Source organism: Motacilla alba, chromosome 3 (genome assembly GCF_015832195.1).
Source record: "Motacilla alba alba isolate MOTALB_02 chromosome 3, Motacilla_alba_V1.0_pri, whole genome shotgun sequence".
Taxonomy (NCBI): Eukaryota; Metazoa; Chordata; class Aves; order Passeriformes; family Motacillidae; genus Motacilla; species Motacilla alba.
Window position 1 is genome coordinate 46,254,783 of NC_052018.1, and position 22,550 is coordinate 46,277,332.

A 22,550-nucleotide genomic window follows, 5' to 3' on the forward strand; every position below is an offset into this window, starting at 1 on the left:
TCTCAGGGCTTTAGCTGCCTCTTGCCCTTGCAGGAGGGGGACTCTGATTCCTAGTGCTGCCCTGCAAATCATGCAGAGGTGCTGAGGACTGTTCATGGTGGTGTAGCCACCATTTATTTGGGAGCGTGACAGGCTGAAATGGACATTCTGTCCCCTGGTGTTTGCAGTTTCCTTTGGACAGTAAAACAGCAGGCTCACTCTGGGAAAGATAAGTAGAAGGATGAGGAGTCTTGTAGAAGTTGGAGTTCTTAGAAGCTTTGTAACTGGTCTCCAGGCTGTATGAGAGCATCTCCTCCCTTAGACTCCTGCTTACAAACTGGGGTTTGTATAAGGTCTTGTCCCATCAGTAGCCATCGGGGCTGTAACTCAGAGGAGTTATGTCCTGCCACACCCAAGGTGCTCTTGAGCATTCCTCAGCTGCAGGGAAGGACTAGACCTTTCATAAACTTGGTCTTTGCCGTTCAGGCACGGGGTCTTTGTTCTTCCTAGTATCTTGTGCTTGAGTTTTTGCTGCAGAGGTGCAAGGACAGCAGGGCTATTGTATATGGGGTAGTCCTGCACAGGAAATAGCCGTGAAAGTACTTCACTCTTTAGATTGTGCCTTGAAACTCTATTATTTTATCGCATGATCAAAAAATCCCAGTAACACACATCCCTCCCTCCCTCCCCCAGACAGTTAGGCCATGGTTCATTGGAAGCATTGTTTGCTCTAAAATAAAAGTTTTGTTTCTTGTACTCATTTCTGGTTATCTCTAGCTATCTATTCTCTTGACTTTCATTTACATTGTAAACTCTTGGAAGAAACAAGTTTTTGCTTGTTGGTTTCTTTTTCTGCCTTCAGTGCATTGCATGATGAGGTCTTAGTCAACGTGTCGGGCTCATTGGCACTTCAGCAACTCAACTCCTGAGCCTTGGTAGTAGTAGATCTGCTTGCAAAAATACTTCATTTTGTCCTGTGGTTATATGCATTTCCAGATAATTTTATTTGCTTTTATCACTGAATCACAATTGTTTATCTAATTATGTCTTTAGGAAAGATATTTTAAACAAAATACCAGTTAGACAAATTTAAAACTCTTTCAGTCTGAAAGAGTTATCCTGTCTTCTGTACAATTCAAAATGAAGCTAAAATGTTTTTTGAGTTCATTTTGAATTAGCAGCTTTTTCTACTTCCTGTTTAGACCATTTTTTCCCCCCCCATATAGGTGGGGACATTTCCAATATATATGTTACTATATATATCAAACATATTAGTTGTAACTATTAGCTGTGCTAAAAAACCCCACTTGTGGCTGAAACTACAGTGGATTCACCTGAATCAAATCTGAATGATCTAATAAACCAAGTACAGTTTTCACAATGTCTGTAAAGCTCAAGCAGTATGAAAAGTGGTGAAATTTTCCTATTATATATGGAAGTGGTTTAGCTTTAGATTAAACAAACTCATGTTTCTTTAATCTACAGTAAAATCACATTCCTAATGCGTATATTGCAGTATAAAAGCCTATTGTTGATTACTCATTATTGATGTACAGTATGATCCATGTCTAGTAATGAACTTTAAAAATTAATGCTTTTTTCAGCAAATGTACCTGTTTAAAGTCATTAAAGTCTAGCATTAAGTCAAGTGAAATTAATTAACTGATGTCAGAATGGATATTGAGCCTCAAAGGTATCTTTAATGACCTAGGCATCAGTTTGAATATTAGGTTAGTTACTAGAGAAATGTATGTGTGTTTATTAAAAAAAAAAAAAAAAAAGTAGAAGTAATAGCTACAAAAAAGTTAATTGCATTCTTTGAGCTGATAAAATCTGAATTAGTTGATTCTGTAAATTGTTAGGGTTTTTTTACCATTTTAGGTAAAAATATTTTAAGAAGTAATTAAATGTTTTTAAAATAGTTACCTAATTGCTACCCGACTTTAGTTCAGCAACATAAAATCCTAGGTGAAAACAAGTATTAACTGAAAGCTGAAATCGTTGGTCTTCTAAAATATTGTCTTTTTTTTTTTTTTTTCTATTTTGCAGCATGGGTGAGCTCTCTTTCCATGGGAATGGTCTTCTTCTGCTCCCCAATAGTCAGCATATTCACAGACCTGTTCGGGTGTCGAAAAGTAGCTGTTATTGGAGCTGCAGTAGGGCTTGTTGGACTCCTTTCAAGTTCTTTTGTAAGGTAAAAAACTTAAATCTGTAACTTTGAAAGTATTTTATAAATTTTTTTGTGTTCTGACAGTGATCTAATCCACAAGAGGATTAAAGAGTGCTACTTTATATTATCTTTAGGAAACTTGTTTTATTTGGGTTTGGTTTTGTCTTTTAAACTATGACTTGTGAACTTTCAACTTAAAGAGTATTTTTAAAAACATAATGTTTATAAATAGAGTCCCTATTTACCAGGAACTACTATGTATAAATGTGTCAACAAGCAAGACTAGTGCTATAAGATCAATAGCATTGTCCAGAATAAACATATATTTGCTTGATGCATATTGTGTTTTAACAGGTACATAAACATTGTTGTTGTCTTGCCATCCTGCCCTGTCCCCTTAATTTTCTTTTGAAGGTTTTAATGGTGATAAAACCACAGTAGAGCCTCCAGGAAGCTGTTAAAATTCTAGTGAAATTTGATGTTTTCTTCTGTTCTTACTGGTCCAGTTGCCAAACATGGAGATAGTGAAGACCTTGGTATATTGACTATACTTCAGGCTTATTAATTTTAGTTTTTTTCTTCTAGTTTACAATTAATTTGTGTGTTTATTTTCATTTTTTCATTTGTCTGTAATTTTTGCTGAGTAAATCTTGAAAAATTCAAGAGCAGCTAATTTGTTGCATGTACTCTGTAGAAGATGAAGAAACAGGAAATTTACTTAGTTTAGTCACTGTCAGAAATTGGTTAGTGAAGGTGGGGTATAAAAAGTAGCAGGAAAATAATCCAGTTATCTCTAGTTCTCAGACTATTATTTTTTTCCCCCACCCTTAGCAGAATAAGTTTAGGAACAACCAAGCTACATTCAGAAGAGCTTTCCACTTAGGTGCAACTGTATTTATACAGGCAAAAAGGCTGTGAAAATGTCTTTTCTGTGCTTGTACTCTGAATCAGATGGATGTGAGCTGCTGTGATCTGAATTGTCAATCCCGGTGCAAATATTTGGCTTAATTAATTTTATTAAACAAACAAACAAAACCCCCACTTCTTGATATGTATTAAGAAGCTTCTTACTAAATGTGAGGTAAAACCTTAAAGATGTGTCTTAGAAAAGTCTTTCTTCCTCCTTTATTGCTAGTAGTATGTTGAGTGATGAATAGTAACCCACCCTTGTCATTAGATAAAGATCATTCTTGTGTTTGTCTGATACCCAGTGGAACAAGGGCACAGAAGAGACGTGCAAGAGCAAGTTGTTTTGTATAGGATTTAAAAATATTTCAGCTTAACTAAACTTTGAAGAGCACTTTAAGAGGTGAATTCTTGTTAGAGTACATGCCAAGTTGATGTGCATACTTGGTGCTTCATTATGTTACACTAAAATGATTTATGTCTGTGATGTTATCAGTTCATTAAAGTTCATTATAGTTCAGATACAGAAGTCAGTGTTCTGGAAGTTCAATATTGTAAAGCAGACAAATGTTACTATGATCTACTGCTTTTGCATTGCACTAATTTCTTAATATAAATTTTATGTCTTAGGAAATTAGGATGTAAGTGTTTATAATGCAGGACAATATTTTAATATGCATGTTGTGCTGCAGACTCTTTGAGTGAATTAACATATGGAAGAATAAGTTCAGTCTTCACTGTATGATGTTACTCCTCTCATTTTGTAACTTCTGGTTTTATTTTCCTGGTTATTTTCCATTAATAAAGATAATAAATCTTTCCCCCTTTTGTTGTTTCTGCTGGCTTATGTAGTGTATCATCAGTTTCAGAAATTGCTAGTTTAATATAGAAAGTGACAATATTATGTTACACAATTATTTTTCACTATAACACACAAACCCAGAGTTCCTGGAGTCAGACCTTGGTTAGTCAAATACTGTTTCCTAAGAAGTTCTTGCATAGGGAGCTTGTGGAATCTTATTTTTTTACTGAGGGGTGCTGGCAGGTTGCATCCTGTGATGAAAAGCATTACATAAAGCATTCATACCCCTTTAAAAAAAGTTAAAAAGATTAACTGTTTTGCAGAAGTGCTTTCAATGCAGGTGTTAACTGACAAAACAAGAGATGAGGGTTCATTGTAAATATAACATTAAAAAAAAAAAACCTCTCATGTGCCACCTCAGAAAACTCATAAAAATTTCTTGCACCCTGCCTCCATCTAATTGTTTAAAAATGTTTTCTTTCACTAGCTAATACTACAGCACCAATTTAATTATTATACTGATGCTGTTACTTCATACTTATAATATTTCTTGCACAATTACTTTTTTATTGATGTCACATGGTTGTGATCAATTACAATGGCTCTGCTTTATTTCAGTTGTAGAGTAAATATTAATAGTAGTGAACTTTATGATGAAGATCCACCTTACTATGAGATGAAATGTTTAATTCTTTATTAACAATTTTAGGTGTTTCTTACCGTATTCAATATGTGTCAAACAACTGAATTTAAAATATTTATTCAAAAGGACACTATTTGTGTAAAAATTAATACCTAAAGAGTCTATAATTTATTAATATAATAAATTACAAAATTTTCTCAGTATTTAAATATTTTATTTTTCAGTATTGATGATGCTTGCCACATTTGTTACTTTATTTTCATAACGAACTGTTTACTTGATTTTTCTGGGTTCATGAGGAGAGTTCAGTATTTCATTTGAGCTGCTAGCATAGTGGAGAAATGTGTAAATCAAAACAGTACAATTTTCTTTGAGGAAAAAAAAATCCAAAAACCCAGCAATGGTTGAACTTACATTTTGCTAGTTTGCCCTGAGAGTGATTTTTAAAACTTTTTTTAGCCACACTATTTGATGTAATTATAATTGAATGTAATTTTTCTTTCTTTACCTGTACAGTGAATTCTGTGAAATTTTTCAGTGGAAGGAGATAGAATAGTTGCTGAATTAAGCTGATACAGTGCTATTCAACTATAAGTATATACAAACTCTTATTTACAGCAGTGAGTTATGTTGATTGATTGATTGATTGTGAAGCTGTTTTGTTGTCACTTCCAGGTGAATGAGCATCCGCTGCCTTACCAAACACTAATGATTTGTTCTTTTCTTTTGGTACAGCACCATTGAACCTCTGTATTTCACCTATGGGATCCTCTTTGCCTGTGGCTGCTCGTTTGCCTACCAGCCGTCCCTGGTCATTCTCGGGCACTACTTCAAGAAGCGCCTGGGGCTGGTGAATGGCATTGTCACCGCAGGCAGCAGCTTGTTCACAGTGTCACTGCCCTTCCTCCTGAGGGTCCTCATCGACTCTGTCGACCTGTTCAACACCTTGAGGGTCCTCTGCATCCTTATGTTTGTTCTGTTCCTGGCTGGATTTACGTACAAACCTCTTGTTCCCAGCACCAAAGACAAGGAGGGTGGAAAGAAGGGAAAATTCAAATTACCTCCCGCGAAAAAGATTTGCAATTTCTCCGTTTTCAAAGTTCTCAGTTACCGAATCTGGGCTTTAGGGATTCCAGCTGCACTTTTTGGATACTTTGTGCCTTATGTTCACTTGGTAAGTACACATTTCTTCCTGGGTGTGATGTGTTTGAAACCATACAAACTTGCCTTTGTGTTGTTGATTAAGAAAGCAATTGGTGATAGGAAGCCAGATTTAAACTGCAGGTTGTGTTGGGGAGAAACACAAAATGAATTTGGATGTTGTCTTACTAAAAGAGGGCTTTAATCAGAATTACTAGTTAAGCCAGTTAAAATCTTTGTTCTTTGGTCTCAGTGCAAAGTTTAAAACACTTTAACCATGAAAAGAGAGATTTGAAAAATATTATATACAATTCCAAAGAGAATTCTTTCTTTTGGTATTCAGCTGCATACATTGCCAATGACACTTGTGTCTTTTCGATGCAGTGTGAAAGGAGTAAATAACGGGAAACATCTTAGAAGTGCAATTTTTGTTCCTTTGTGTCGAGGTTTGTTAAAGTGTCAATTCTTTGGATCTATTGTATTCACAATTTCCCAGGTTTATTAAAAGCAAAATACATGGATTTTTCTGTCTCTCAAACTTCAGCCTTGTAGTTTACTAGTATAGCGTTCATGTAACTGCTCCTCTTTCCCTGTCCCTCCCAGCTGCCAGGTGAGCTGTGGATTTTTGCTACAGCAGCTGACAGAGCTTTGGCTTCTGGTGATGGGGAAGATGTCAATTAGCCATTTCCTGTACATGTTCTGGAGTTGTTTCCCTAGCAGTCTGGTTTTTTATTTTCCTGTAGTACACTCCTAAACTAAGAAATTCAGGTGCAACTGGGAGATGCATGTATTTGTATCAGGCTGGCTGACAAACGTTGCACTGCTTAAATGGTGAATTGTTCTTGGACAGCTTGCTGTCTTAACTGAAGTGGTGTAAAACAGAAGGCTTAAAAGGGAAAGGTGGGGAAAAGCCCACATTCTCCCATGAGATGCTGCTTTGAGACCATTACAGATCCTCATATTAAGAGTATTTGATAGAGCATGGGCTAGTAGAACTCAGTATGAAAACAGAAGGGTCATTTTAGTACTCATTATTCACCTGTGATAGAGAGTGAGATTAATCATAATAAATATCTTCACTTCTGTTGAAAAATCTTCAATGCCTTAAAAGCTATTTTTTATTGAATATAACAAGTGGGTGTCATTGCTTTCTGGTAATTGATTAGATTACTGACTCTGCATCAGATATTTATTTTTAAAATTACCTTATGGTGGGGGCCAGTGTGTTTTTGAGCAGCTGTAAACTGACTTTTATTAATGGCTACTTCTTGTAACTTAGTTTTTAATCATGTAAACTGTATAACACTTACTGTATAACACTTTGATTTAGGCTTTTTCAAAGGACTGTACAATCCAGATGCCATCTTATGCTATTTCCCCGTAAGCTTTGTAGAGATGCTTTAAAATAAAACCAACTTCAGAGGAGTAGGAGTCAAGTGTTCTAGAGTAAGCTATTGGATAGGTCATAAATGATTGTTAACCCTTGCAGAGAATGAAGAATAAGGCTATACAAGCAGGCAAAAAGACCTTCTAAAATATATTTATTGAACAAAAAGCTTGTGGCTTTTTTTTTGGAAGATGCTTGTATTACTGCTTCCTGTTTATAAATCAGACTAAAGCAACTAGTTGGCTTGTAGAGAACAAAGACCCTTATATTATACTATACTATATAAAATTATAATAATATAATTTTATTTTTATAGGGTGCTTTCCCCCCATCAGATTGGCACATGAAATAAATCAGATTGGCTTATGATATAAATCTCTATTACAGGAAAACAATTTGATTGAGGCTGTTTCTAATATAGTGTTTGATAACACTATAAAACTTATTCCAGTGTACTGTTAGAATCTAATATTTTAAAGATTACCTCAAAATTATATGAAGATACTCTCTTTGCTCAGAGTTTCAGAGAAACCATGATGCTTATGTGTTTATAACATAAAATCTTCAATGGTAGACAGACACATGCTTTGTATGCCCCCTTTGAGTGGGGAAGCTTCAGCTCTTAGTAGAACTTTTGACAGGAATAATTCCTGTCAAAACCCCTCCCTGAAATGCACAAGTTTTCATTTTAATTTACATGTGTCTAAATACTCAATTTTACTTCAAGTCCCTGTGGATCTGAATAAATTGCTGTTTATGAAGGCACAGCATGGATTGTGCCCTTCAACACAGATACTTCAGCTGAAGTAGATAGCTCTGGATGTTTTTTATCCTAGTTTTGTCTGCTTTTGATGAAAAAGCCACACTGTGTACTTCCAGAAGTACATAGAAGTATGTCCTTACAAGTAAGTCAAAGGCTATAAGAAAAAATAAGGTTTTTCACTGGTACATCTGCCAAACCAGAGTCTACTTCCTCAGCTTTTGAAAATGAAAGTTACTATTGTTTCATTGTTTATTGTATTTTTAAAACTGTAGTGACTGGAAAAGGGATGTGATCTTTAGACAAGTGACAGCTTTTATGTTAAAATTTTTGAATTTTTCCCAGTGTTAGAGGGTTCTGACAACAGCCAGACTGCTAGACAGGGATGCTGGTCACAAGTGCCCTAAGAAAAAAATACAATGCGTGTCATGCCCCTCTGACCTGGTACCTGTACTCACCAAGTCCCATTTTTCCCCCTTGGAAAGACAGCTTCTGCCAGAATGGCTGTTTGACCATGTGATGAAGCACAGGTGGCGCAGACCCTGCATGTTGGGGTCCTTGTGTGTCACTGCTTGGCCCCTGGTGGCTGGGAGCTGCAGGCTGGGTGTGCTGGAGTCACTGTCTGCCTGCCTGGCGCTGCTCAGGAGATCCTGAAGTCCCAGCAAGGATCTCTCTGTGCTTCTGTGCCATCCTCAGTCTCTGCTCATCCCTCTTGCATTTCCTGAAGCCTGTTGGAAAGGAGAATACATGCTGTGACCCCTGTAGTGAAAAAGAAATAAAATTTTCTTGGGCTTTGAAGTAACAGAATTAGCCAAGTCTTTGCAATGTAATTCTCTGCACCGTATTTGCTGTGTGGAGTAAGAGCTGTTAAAACTGAAGAAACAACCTGCTCATTAAGTAGGCTCTAATTTAAAATTAAATGCACTAACAAATTGATTACATGGCATGCTAGATAGGAGCTGGTAACTCTTGCCAGCTCCTTGGCATGAATCCTGACTGGTAGGTATTAGGCATCAGATTCCTTTTGGCTCTTGCAGGGAAGAACCAAAAGGGAGAGCTTTTCTTATCCCTGTTTAATTGGTGTCAAATTCCATTAATAGGTGTTCCATTACATGTAACTTGGGAATTGGGGTTGAGATGAAGACTATAAATAAGATGTGACTTAAGTTTATTATATAGTTTCAGCATTAATTGAGATTGTTGAAGAACAAACTGATAAGTCATAAGATTACTAAATCAAATGGTTGTTGATCCTATCAATTTTAGAATCAGTCCAAACTAGTGACTGAGATTTTCCTTTTTTTTGGTACTTCTCTAAAATAGGCAGACAGAAAATTAAAATCCTTGCTTAGTCTATTTTGGTTTAAATTGTGAATTCATAACAGCAATCTGTAGAATCAGTGGAAAATGCTCTTTTCAAGTGTTTTTACTAAGGACTGTCTCACAAGGAAATGAAGTATATTTGAAAAAAAAGTATACCTAGTCTCTGTGCCACTTGTCCTGTGCTTGTTTTGATAATAAATAGAGAACTTCTGTTTTTCAGCAGTCTGATGTTAAAGGCTTGGTGTTGTTTTCTTACCCTTAAAAAATATTTACTCAATCAGGATCATGTATCCTTAATTCTTAGGAGCTTGTTAGGTAATTTCTGTTAAAATTTGATACAAGATCACATGCTCAGTAGCTTACAAGATGTGGTTGCCTTTTGTGCTTTATTTAGCAGGGTGAAAAGAAATACTGCTTAAAATGGATGTTGTCACTGTCTGGTCTTCTCTGAGCAGTGACTGGGGTCATTACCAGGTTTCAGTATGAATTTAGGAATATATTAATTATGACACACTTACAAAAAAGTGCCCAGTGTTGTGTAATTTTGATGTAGCAATATTCAGCCACTATGAGGAATACTGCTAGGACTGATAATATCATTGTAGTACTTTCAGTACAGTGTTTCAGTCCTGCAGTAATTTGTCTTGGGGTGTTTTACAAGTATGGTTTGATTTAGCAATTACTTTTATTAAATGCCTCTTGCTAATGATAGGTCCCGCCTTATTTATAGTATTTGACACCTTGCAGGATGAAAAACTGAATTTAACAACCAAGTAGTAGCAAAAAAATGTGCACATATTTATTATGTGTTCTACTTTTTTAAAAAAGCAACTGGATAGTAGATAATGCAATAAAAATGTGTCTTGATAAAGTTTACCTTTCTAAGTTTAAATATTTGTTATGAAGAAAATACTCCTAAAGAATGACTAGATATGTTTGAAAATAAGGCTTGTGGTTTAAATGTGGCTGCAGGCTTGTATACAAAGCTACCCATTAATTGACACGCAGTGTGAAAGTTCCCATTACACTGACTGTCCTTTTAAAACTTCAGAGTAGCTCAGGGAAAAGATTTCAGTATTTCTCACCTTACTTCCTGCCTGTTTCTTAATTTACTGTGTAGATATTTTCCTTTTGGTGCTTATCCATGCTCATATTCCACAAAGGGTACATACTTGCATATGTAGAGATTTTTGGTTAGCAGTAGCTATGTGGAGTGTATGTGTTCTCTGTCTGTTTGCTTCGTGTTTAAGAGATGAAAAAATGGTTTGTGTCTGACCATTTTTTCCAACAACTTTCTGAGGAGAATCTGTCTTGGTAGGCAAATAAGTGCTGGATTTAATGTCCTCCATAAATAGATGCTGAAGATTCATTGCCTCATTGCTTCTCTGAAGTCTGCATGTGCCAGGAATAGGTTCATCTAGAGCTCCAGAAAACAGGGAAGTGAGATTGCAGACCTAATGCTTAGGGGAAAAAAAGGTAGATACTTCTGCTGAGAAACAAAGCATCACCTTGGACTCTGCTGTAAGATTCTTGGAAAAGAAAATGCATCTCAGAAATGAAAAGTAAAGATGCTTCCAAGCAATTTTATTCACGGGAGAGTCATGAAGCTGGTTAAAGTTGTTGTAGAGTACGTTAGTCAAAAGGACTTTTCCATGCATATAAACAAACCCATTTTCTTGGCTGCATCACAAAATCAGGCAACTTGGATAAATATTAGTCTGTCCTCTGGGTGGCTGCGTCTGTCTCCAGATCTTGAGTTTGTTACTTTGAAGTTGCTGAGTCTAGTGCTATGCCCACAGTGTCTGTCCTTGGACAAAAAGACAGTGCTCTCTGCTGGTCTATGGTTCATGTGTTTTGCTGGAACATTCATTTTGTTCCTACTCTTTAGATAAGAAAAGTAGTCTTTTTCACTTTAGAAACATAATCTACAGGAGGACTTGCTGATACGGATTAGAGCTGATGCAGGCTTTTTTTGCCAGATTTGATTCCTCTCCCTCACCCTCTGATCTGTAGTGTAAGTTCTGTGTCTTTTGTGTGATTAAACTGTTCTACAACTACTTTATCACCTTGGAGGACCTTTTTAAATCGAGCCTTGAGAATGATTAGGCCTTCAGCTCTGTTCTTTATGAGCCACCTATTTTGCCTAAATGACTGCCCATTTCTCATTCTCTATCAGTGATGTGCCTTGTTTTTGTTAATAAGAGATCAGATTCTGCTGTGCAAATTCAGTGTGTTTGAACCTTTGCTCCCTAAAATATGTGCCAATAAAAACTGTTGTCTTGTGCAATCAGCTTGGAGAAATGAAGAGCCAAGTTCTTGTGAGATCCTCTGTAGTTACAGCTTTCGTAGGAGCTTGTCTGAAAATCTTGCTGTGTAATTTAGAAGCTGTATTTACTTCCATGTACTCTGGAAGTTTCTAAAACTTACTCAGGACAACACATTTCTATCTATTTTGCCTGTTAAGAAAAAATTGACATTTTCCACTTGTAAACTGCTCCCCCCCCAGCCAAAAGCTTTGGGTTGTTAGGAAGAATTATAATGGAAAAATATAAAGGGGGTATAGAAACCACCTAAGTTTCTTCAGGCAAACCTGAGCTACTGTATTGGGATAAGCTATGATAGTCAGGATGAATCTCACTGCAGTGTTTGATGTCCTGGCCAGCAAGACCCTAATCAACATCCGTAACATTTCTTACAAATATTTCTGTAACTCTTCAAGCCTCCCCTGAGGGGAGAATGCGCTGATGTTGTGTTCCCTAAATGTTGTTAGCTATGACACCCCTAAATTACATCTCCTCATTTGAGAAATGAATGTTTTAGCTTCTGCCCTTGTCCACAGCCAGTGGCGGTGGCTCCGTGTTCTCTGCAGTGGGAGACTTGCCCAAGGAGCCACAGTAGAAAGCATTTACCTTGCAGTATGTGAAGCTGTTCATGTTTTGCATTGTGTGTGAAGTCCTGATTCTACACATCTCTTCTCCCTTTAATTCTTATGCCCCTGGATTCCACAGTGAAAACAAATGGAAGCACAGAAATAAGTGTTTTCCTCAGAAATAAATGTTTGAGAGCAGAGCGTGATGAAGAGTCTGGTGTATACTCTAAGGACTCTAGTAACCAAAAATCTCTAAACTTTCATGTACAAAGTCTGCATATTCATGGTAAAATGTATACACATAGCACATCTTGTAAGGCAATAACAGATCAGTTCTTGTAAGGTAAGTACTGTCTGTTTTATGAACCACCTGTGTTATGCTATCAATTTGCTACTTTTAGAATGTTGTGTAAAATAATGCTGAATATCCAATGGGTGTGTCTGGATTTTTTTTTATTCAAACTGGAGAAAAACAGGCTCCATCACTCCATTCACTTGCTTTTATGGGCTGCTGTTCAAGAAACCTCTTCATTTCTTCAGATCTCCTACATCAGTCATTTGTCTAAAGTCTACCACATCTTTTATTTCCCAGAATCTGCTGTTAGTCTTGTAATGGTAGGAAAGTATCTTTTAAATTATGTCCAGTACTAACCATAACTGTATCAAACAGATTTCTCTATACTTTAGGTATTCTAAACTAGGTATAGCTGTCAGTTTTAGCACTACTACCTTTCTCATCCGCCTAATCTATCGTATTTCTTTCTCCAATGGAAGACTAACAAGACACTGGTTTTGTAAAGGTCTGATGTAATTATTAAGCAGATTATCTCTGAGACCCAAAATCTTCAGTGGCTCCCTGTGCTTTACTTGCTTTTCTAATCTTTGCATTTATCTCCCTTCAGATCTCAACATCTGCTGCAGTTTGACTGCCCAGGTTAGTGAAATTTTCCCCCTTTATCCCACTTCTATTTTCCCATTTCTGTCATTATTCTGTGCACCCATTTCTTTTCCAGTATTCCTTAATGTTGACCTAGAAGTATTTATTCTTGGTTAGATAGTCCACTTTGGACATTGGGGGTGGTGGTGGGAAAATAAATAAATTATTACCTATTTTACATTTGTAATTGCTATTGAAAGCATATTTTAGATATGTTTGTCAAATAAGTATTGGAGACAAATAATATAGGTACAGAAAGAACAGAAACAAACAAGAATAAACCAAAGGTTTTCTGGGTTTTTTTTAGAGGTAAAAGTAAATGAAATTACAAAAAAAAAAAAAATAAAAGGCAGCAGCAGGTATGCTCAGATGCAAACTATGTGTTGACCCTGAAGGATAAGAGCAAAGCAGTCTTCCTCAGGTCTGTGCAATACTGGCAGGTTGGAAGGTCTGAGTTTTATTGTGATTTCCTTTGTATCTGTCTCTAACAGCAGATGGAGTGTATAATTCAAAGTCAGAGTAAATTGCAGAGTCTTTGGACACTTGAAACATCTTGACTTGAACTGAACTCTTGAAACTCTTCATGTGCCCAGAAGCCTGAGATCACAGCTGGGTTTGCCCTGCTGTCCTCATACAAAGTAACAAACACTCATTGCTAAATTGCTTCTCTCATACACAGACCACCTTTTGTGTCCAGTTCCTGCTCCAGGAAGAGCTGTATGGGAAACATCTTTGCTTTTTAAGTCCTATTCAGACTTGTGAATATTTCACCATGTGTTTTGAATCTTCTGTTGAGGAGATCTCAGAACCTAGCTCTTTCAATTTGATTGTAGTAATTCTCAAGCTCTGAGCTATTTTCCAGGTTCTTTTCTGATGATTGGGTTAAATTTTTCATTACTACTGAGTGGAATATTTCCTAGAAAAGGGAAAAGTGGTTTTGGATTGCTCTAGGAAGGAAAAAAAAGGGAACATATATGTCTGTATCCTGAGTAAGGACTGTATCTCTCTATAAGGAGGAGAGACTATCATTGTCATCTTTTCCTTAGGATTTAAATAAAAATTTGACTACTTGGTTCAATTTCTCAAGGCCTTGATCCAGTAGATACTTGACATTGTATTTAGGACTGTCTTGAAGAATTGAGACAATTAAAAGCTTTCTTCTGTTCCCCCATAGAATGAGTCAGGTGCTTCACCCAGGTTTGTGAAAGCTGGGGGGGATTATAACCATGTCCCCAAGTAGGTCTCTAATACTGAAGTGCTGTGGTTGCCCTGGGAATTCTGTAGTGGTTGAACAGAGGTTTGAGAATCTGTTTAGATTTTACTTGCCTAGGTCCTATGATTTAAGGAGTCTAGTTTTGAGAGATGTGATGTAAGTAGCACAGATGCTGTTGCTGAGCAATGATGTCAACCTCTCTTAGGACATGACAGTAGCATTGTACAGGATTTGTACAGGATATCCTAATCCATTGCTTTGATATTCCATCATTTCTAAATGGTAGCATATCATATAATATGCTCTGTTTCGATTACATAAGATGTAAACTGGTAACATTTTATTACATTAGTAAATGCCACAAGGATTTTTGTGTTGGGGAGGTTTCTCATGAGCAGGACTGCTGGGGTATGGTCCTTGAGCTTTTATTTGCAGCATCAGCCTCATTACATGGTTGAGACAATAGGAAGATAAGATTAGAGAAATTAGGGTGGGTTGTTTGTTTTGCTTTATCCCCCACAAATCTGTGGTGGTCCTTAGTTTGTGATGTTACCTGTTAGATGTTTTAAAATAGTTCTGCTGTTATTCTGGAAATTCAAATTAATGTGATTGACCTGTAACTCTCTAAGATGTTCTGATAGTAGCTGATTTTGGACATAGTTGAGTTTTGAGAGTAAAGTAGGCCCTGGAAACACTGCTTTAGGCTACAAGAAATTCCACAAGAAACGGCTGGAACTGAGACTGTAAAATATGGATTGTAGTCACAAATAGGAATAATTTAAAATAATGTTTTTAAAGGGCTTTATCCAATAATTTAACTCTCCTCACTTGTGTATATAACACTTCATTTCTTGTGGATGCCTGACTTTATTCTGCATCCTTGTCACTGTGAGCTTCCAAAGATGCGTTTGTGCCTTATCTGTCTTGCTGCTGCTGCCCAAGCCACACCAAGCCACTGGTTTCCTTCACATGCTCTTTAGGATAACACTAACAGCTCTGAGATTTAAAAAAAAATATTATTACTATTTAGGGCATATGGCTTCAGGAATAGCTGTTTTTTGAAAAAAAACCAAAATCCTCAAAATTATTTTAACTGTGTTATTGTCAGCCTTGAGTATTTTTGAATTTTTAATGCTTAGGATTTTATGTTAAATAGGCTTAACAGTTAACCTGTTAACTGTTGTGTTCAGTTTTACTTCAGAAATTCAAATTATGCTTGTTCTGAATCTTCATGATGTATGAATTATTGTGTTTAATCTGCTTTACTCAGTGGAGTAAGAGAAAAGTTCACTGTTGGCATGTAATGAATCACCTTGTTTGTTTAATTTTTTCCGTGTTCTTTACATAATTTAAATTGACAAGACATAAAAAGAGGTATTACCACTGCTGGGGCAAGTGTGTAAGCAGGAATTTCTCCAAGATGTGTATATGCACATTTGTCATGTGAAGATGCTTAGCTAAAGTAATAGTTCATAAAAATTATCCCAGGATATTGGCAATCCCTTAAAAAATGATCCAGGTTAGGTATTAGTAATGCTACTTCTGTCTCTTAACATGAAGATCATCTTTTCTGTAGAAGTGCAGGAGTTGCTGGCTCGTTTAGCTGTTTTTTTTTGCTTACCAGTGCGAGTTTCTTTGGTGGAGTCTGGACTAGGAATGTATTTGCCTTAAATGATCTTCCTGTTGCCCAGTATCATATAAAGCTCACTGGCAACCAAGTTTCTTTTTCTGTTTCTCACCCTCCTTACCCCCCATTTTTTGTGGCGAGTCCATATGTTGGAGGATAAGCAGTGACTTATCCAGAGTTAATTTAAGCTCTGCTTCTTAGCACTTTGTGAAAATTCCAATCATCCAGGACAGCTCACTGCAAAGAGAGAGATCACCAGTCCTGGCTACAGCTGATGGGATGGCCAGGGTGCCACCTGCACTTTGTGCAGCTACTTCTCTCTAGCCTGGAGATAACTAAATTGCATAGAAAGTGGGAAAGTTACGCACAGTCTGTTCTTGTAGACCTTTCTGGAAATGGATTATGGGGTTATAGGGCTTTTGGTGCTGATTCCACCCTACAATCCGTACTGGCTCTTAACCTCATTCCTGCCCTTGCACTCTTCTGTTACACTTATCTCCAGGAGCCAGAACAAGGACATTTGTCCTGGAAAAGTGCTGCCCTACCTATGTATGGGCCCCTTCTCCAGCCACACACTGTTCTTTTTCACAGTATGTTATTGCAAACAACCCTTGGCTGTTATTACCAGCAATCCTTGGTTGGCTCCACAGCTATCTGGCTATCAGTGTTTGAGACATGCACATGAGTCCCCTTATCTTCTAGGCTTCCACACTCCCTCAGCTCTTTCAGAAAACCTAATTTGGAGCAGTTCATAATATTTCTAGTATACAAATGGTGCCAGCAGTACTCCCTAAGCATTTCCTTTTATCCTTGTGCTTGTTTGCACCAGTAATTCAAGAAAAAGGTGGTTTTAATGTGCTCAGAGTTTCCTAGGTTATATGATGCTGTTGCACATCTGTTTTGGTCAGAGAGACTATTGCATTTAGCCTACAAAAGCTTTTCTTGATTGGGAATCCCCAAAATGGAAGAAAGTGGTTGACAGAATAGTCAACCACCTTCCTAGTTCATAACCAGTTCTTTCAGATTCAGGTTCTTTGTGTTCGGGAAGAAAAAGAGCTACAGCTTTGCTCAGATGGATGTCTCTGATTCAATGTGTGAGCACAGCTGAAATGCATGTGCAGTAAAGGGGAGGGTTTAGAAAAACCTGTGTCTTGGCTGGTTGGAGAGAGGTCAACCAGAACTGTGTATCAGAAAGCATTCCAGCCACTACCAACTTGCTAATATGTCTTCTAATTCCATTCTAACAGTAATGAGAATTTGGACAAGATCTGTGTGTGTCACCCTGGTAGTAGAGAGCACAGGTATAAAGGAGAATGCTGATGCCAGGGATGCATTCAGTTCTGGTCTTCACTGTCTATATATCTTTATTTGGAAAACTGGATTGTACAAGGATAAATTATATTTTTAAATAATGAAGAAACCATGCTACTCTGGACTGTAGTTTTGCCTGAGCTAACCAGGTCTTTTCTGCATTTGGAAAAATCAGACCTGCAATTCAGCATGCACACAGCCCTGAGTGAAGAAGCAGCTACATTACTGAGAACAGGCACAACACATTGAAATGCGTTGGCCTTTGTGTGGCTGGGTCCAAATTTGGCTGCTGTAGAAAATGCCTGAAAAGTTGTATAATTTCAACCTGTATAGTTCTGCAGTGAGGAGAGCGTTGATGCCTTGAGAATATTCATAAGTAATTGCTCATCGTGAGTTTTTTGAGTAGTTCTAACAGCTAAAATGCTGTGGAAATCTGAATCTTGCTTGAGCTACTTCATGAGTATATTTAACCTAGTTACACTTATAGTACTGAATTAGTCCTGAATTTCATTTTATTTTCAGACAGTTAATACTGCTGCTGCTTACTTAGTGACTGTGCCACTGAAGATTGAATATGCTGTTTAGGATCTGAGCATCAGCTCTGAGAGATCAGGCCAGGTTGCTCAGGGTTTTGTGCCCTTGGTCCTGAAAAACCCCTTGAGGAAGGAGACTGAACAAACTCTCTGGACAGCCTATGCCACTGCCTCCCTGAGGAAAAAAGTTCTTATATCTAGTTGGAAGCTTTCTTTAAGATTATCATGTGCTTAAGAGTAGTGGAAGCAAAAAAACCCCAAACAAACAAGAATCCAACCAACAAAACAAACAAGAAAAACCCCACAAACCAAAAAAAACAAGCCACCAACTAATTTAGATATTTTACATTTGAAATGAGTAGTGGTTATTTTCTTAAGGAGTTAATTGAATCGGTATTTTCCCTCCTTGATGGAAGAGTGGAAGCATTTCACCCCCTGTGCTGCTTTGAGAAGCCCAGTTACTCAGTTGCAGGTGCAGGGTTAATAGTTATCTAGATATAGAGCTTTATCTTGCCTTTTGAAAAGCCTCCAGGGAGTGGATGGATCAGGCCTGCTAATTAAACAATCTAGAGGCTGGAGAAACCTGGACGTGGAACAGGTGACAAAAATTGCAAAGAACACCCTGGCTTCTCTTGCCAGCTGGGCCAGCAGGTGTTGACAAGCACATAGAGGTAGGGTTGGGAAAACTGTCAGCTTTTCCTTTTCTCACCTTTGGCAGAAAGAGAGTAAGTAGAACAGCTTATCTTTTGTGTTTAAATGTCATTTCAGATGAAAAATTACATCAGATTCTGTTCCCAAATGTGTCTCACAAAGCAAAGGAAAAAAAAACAGAGCAAGCAACCTATCTTCAATTTAAGTTAAAAGTTTTTCTTTAAAACTGGAATAAACCTCCTTGTTTTTTTCTTTCTTACAAAATCAGTTATATTGGACAAATTAATATTAGATTTAATAGGCTTTCTGTGACATATAAAAAAACTCCAGCAGATTTTATACTTAAGAAAATTGCTCTTACTTAGCAATTTTACTCAGCAACTTCCTATTTTCTTGTTGGAAAAAATGGCTCTGCTTGTATAGCAACATTCTGGCCAGGAAAGAATCAACACTATTTTGCTCAAGAAGTATTTACTAAAAGGGAGTGTTTTCATTTTATAGATGAGAAATTAAGGGTTCTCTATTTTGAAGTGATATCAGCCTGTGGTTACCTTGTATCTCAAATGTTCTTACTGCATCTTTACTGATAATCAATTTCTTCTGTTTGGTCTTTCACATCTCTGAACTTTCACTTGTTTTTACTTGTTTACTTTTCTTGTTCAAAAGTACTTATGAACATGGAGATTGCAGGACTGTGCAAATGATTTCTACATCTTCTAGTGCCCATTTTGGCATATTTGGTATTGCCAAGCACGTTCCAAAAAGCGATAGAGAAAAAAATCTCTTGTGGATAATTTTCCTGGTCTTTGGGGATCATTAAAACAAAACCCTCCCAAAAAAAAAAGAAAAAGAAAAAGAAAAAAAAAAAAGAGCAAAATAGAAAAAAAACCAAATCCATCAAGGCAGTCTGGTGGTATACATATTTTTTTTTTTTACCATGACTAGAAAAGCTGCAATTTCTGACGCTGGTAGTTCATCCTGTTGTGGTCGATGGTTAGTTGCTTTAGTTCTTCAGGCTGAAGTGGCTGATAAATCATTCTTCCAGTCTGCCCTGCTCATTGCTGCTGAAGCTGCTCCCTCTCGTGGGAGTGTTTGCTGTTGTGTTTGGCACTGCAGCTGGCTTCAGTCCCGCTTCCTCCTTGCCCCTGGACATCTTGGATGTTGGGATGAGACGTTCTGGAGGCCTCTCCTACTTGCACTCTTGTCTCCAGCTCTCTGCTTCATGCTCCTGCCCTGAGCTATGTTGCAAGCTTGGTAGCCCGTGTGGCTTCTGTGTTACTTTGAATCTATCACTAGTAAATAAAGAGTGGTTGGAGAGAACACTTCTCAGTTATCTTGGTTTTGTCCTTCTTCTTAATTAGACGGAGCCTTCTTGTTTTCCTGATTAAATTCATCAGTTGTGGATAAAGCAGCAACACATTTCAGATGGTTTTTATTGTGTTGCACTAAATATTGCATTTTAAAATCTGTAAAAGCAGAGTAGGTCAGATGACTGTTTGTAGCTGTGTTTGTAAGTGATTGACAGATTACTTCTACTAGACTCGGGTTTTCCAAGGTCTATCTTTTTAATTCTAAAGCAAATTTATTTTCTCTTTTTAAACAGATGAATCATGTAAAAGAGAGATTTGGTGACAGCGTGCCAGAAGAAGTGCTTCTGCTGTGTCTGGGCATTACTTCAGGAGTTGGCAGATTGATCTTTGGCAGAGTGGCAGATTATATTCCTGGTGCAAAAAAAATCTATCTACAGGTATGTGTTTGTTTCTATGTTCTTTCCAAATGGTGGATTCTGAAGGATTTGGTTTTGTGTACTATTAATAAGTAAGCAGAATTAACTGATTGGGGATTCAAATTTGAGCAGTTTCAAAACTCTAGAAGCTCAGTGTATGGGTTTTGATACTAGGAGCCTTTGGTGCAAAGTTTACGAATCTCTGATTTTTGGTTGTAGTACTGAGAAAATGTCTGTTTCCTGCTGCCTGTTTTCAGCTGGGAATGAAAGAAATTACTGCTCATTAGCATGTGACTGAGAACCTTTGGGGATTCTCTAGATTCTGCTTTCTCTGTTTTACCGCAGATCATGATTTCATAATGGCTTTCCCAGATAGGGGAAAAAACTAAGCCATGTTTCTCTAGTAAGGATTTTGGATCTCTTGATCTTTGACAGGCACTAATTTGGTGTCAGAAATGTTCTGTGCATAGTACAGAGGGCAATGGCCATGGCAATACAAGTGATGCATATTTGAGGAGATTTTACAGAGAGAGTCCTGACTTCCAGAAATGCTGAAGCTAGGAGAGAAAGGATGATATACACTTCTTTCCTTCCATGCTTATGAATGTGTTGTTTTTTTGGTTTTTTTTTGAGAAACCAGCAGTGTTAGTGTGAGATTTTGGAAAAGCTTTAATTTACTCTCATATTGGCAGTTTTGAGGTGTTCTTCATTTGGTCTCTTAAAATGAATAGCAAGGGAGGCATCTAGTGGGGGTTGTCTGCACTGCATTATGGAAATAAAAAATTCTTAGGAAAGAATTACTGTTCTGCTGGAGTATTTGTTGTCATGGATAAATTTAGATTCCTTGATGTTTTATTTCAGTTAGATGGAAAACTGGTTTCCAGTGCTTACATATGGATGGTGCACAGGCAAAACTGTTACTGCTTTTATTTTCTTTTGAATTCTGCTTCATTTTGCTGAAAGAAAGTTTTATTCCTTTAATCTGAAACAAATAAATAATCTAAGATTATATTAGAAAATCTTCGTAAGTATGCATGACTACAGCAGTACATCAGGATACTTCTTTTAATGGAAAAATTAAATGTTTTTCACTTCTGTTGCATGTAAGCACCCTGAAATAACCACTCATAATACTGATATTTTTACTTACAACAGCGAGGAGTCTAATTACAGTATTCCAGCTATCTTGAACTTCTAATATTTCTGTGACTTATTTCTAAAAAACTATTAGTGCATGAGAAATGACCTTGCACAATTACTGTAGGATAGTGGATTGCAATTGCATTTTCAAAGCTTGTGAAATGGGTGGTGGAATTTCTTTGCCTGTCATGAGTTATGTTTGTTTTTTCTTAGTATGTAACTTCTGATGGTGGTAATCCATGGAGACTGATTATTTTAAAGTAAATACAGGCAGGCAATCTAATCCATTGCAAGGAGGTTCATCTGGTCCCTTACGATTTGCAGATTTGATGCAATGCATTTTTTTTTTCCTTGTCCCTATTTAGGTGGCCTCATTCTTTTTTATCGGGCTGATGTCTATGATGATTCCACTGTGCAATGTCTTTGGAGCTCTCGTTGCTGTCTGTCTCTTCATGGGCCTGTTTGATGGGTGCTTCATTTGCATTATGGCTCCCATTGCCTTCGAGCTCGTCGGGGCTCAGGATGTCTCCCAGGCCATCGGATTCCTGCTTGGACTCATGTCAGTGCCTATGACAGTTGGTCCACCCATTGCAGGTGAGTGTAGGCAGGGTTTGTAGCTCTAAATGTGTTTCTGTGTTTGCATGACTTTTTGGCTGTGTTTCCCATTCCTGCATCACGTGCAGAGCTTTGACATCGGAGGTTTTCTCTGTGTATGCTTGAGAAGATAAAGGAAATTTACCTGCTGCTCGTGGGTTATTAATTTACTGCACTCTTCAAAGTTTGCTCAGTCTTCTTCGTTGTTATGCAGGTGTAAAACATTCCTCAAAAGAAAGATAGATGTGTTTCCAGTTGGATTTAGGACCTGACATTTTCCAGTTTGTGCAAGTGACAGCCTGTTGGTTGCTTTTGTTACAGAGGGCCTCCAAAATAAAATCTGAAAATTAACTGGATTCCAAAATTTGCTCGTGTTAAAACCATTGTGAGGCTAAAGGCTCCAGTCACTTTAATTGCTCCTCTTAAATAGGAATATACTATTATAATATATATATAATTATATATATAGAATTATATATATAGAATTATTAATATATTACGTGGCTTTATTCATCCTTTGGTGGGAGACTGACAAAGTACAGGTTTTGAAGGTGAAAACTTGGAAGTTCTTGGGAGGTAGAAATAGCTAAAGCTGTATTCTTCACCGCTGATGCTTTTCAGTGGTAATTCACCCTGAGGTTTGGTGAGTGAAAGGTACTTAATAAGATATAATTGAACTATGAAGGATTATAAAGGACAAAATTTTAATGCTAGAACAGCACAGACTTGGTGCTTCCTCCTATCACAGCTATTGATACTTAAATAGAATTTGACTAATGGGAGGAATTTGGAGAGAGCAATTAGAGTGAATTATTGGGAAACACACTTCTTAGTAAGAG

General features: G+C 37.2%; 1 protein-coding gene across 1 annotated transcript in view; it reads left to right on the plus strand.

Moving 5' to 3' along the window:
* The window catches only part of SLC16A10 (solute carrier family 16 member 10), a 65,860-nt gene that overhangs the window by 37,698 nt on the left and 5,612 nt on the right, over positions 1–22,550 (plus strand). Inside the window, exons 2-5 of the mRNA XM_038131153.1 lie at positions 2,029–2,173; positions 5,236–5,674; positions 19,855–19,998; positions 21,483–21,711. Of these exons, the coding sequence (XP_037987081.1) occupies positions 2,029–2,173; positions 5,236–5,674; positions 19,855–19,998; positions 21,483–21,711 (957 nt within the window). The remainder of the gene's footprint in view (positions 1–2,028; positions 2,174–5,235; positions 5,675–19,854; positions 19,999–21,482; positions 21,712–22,550) is intronic.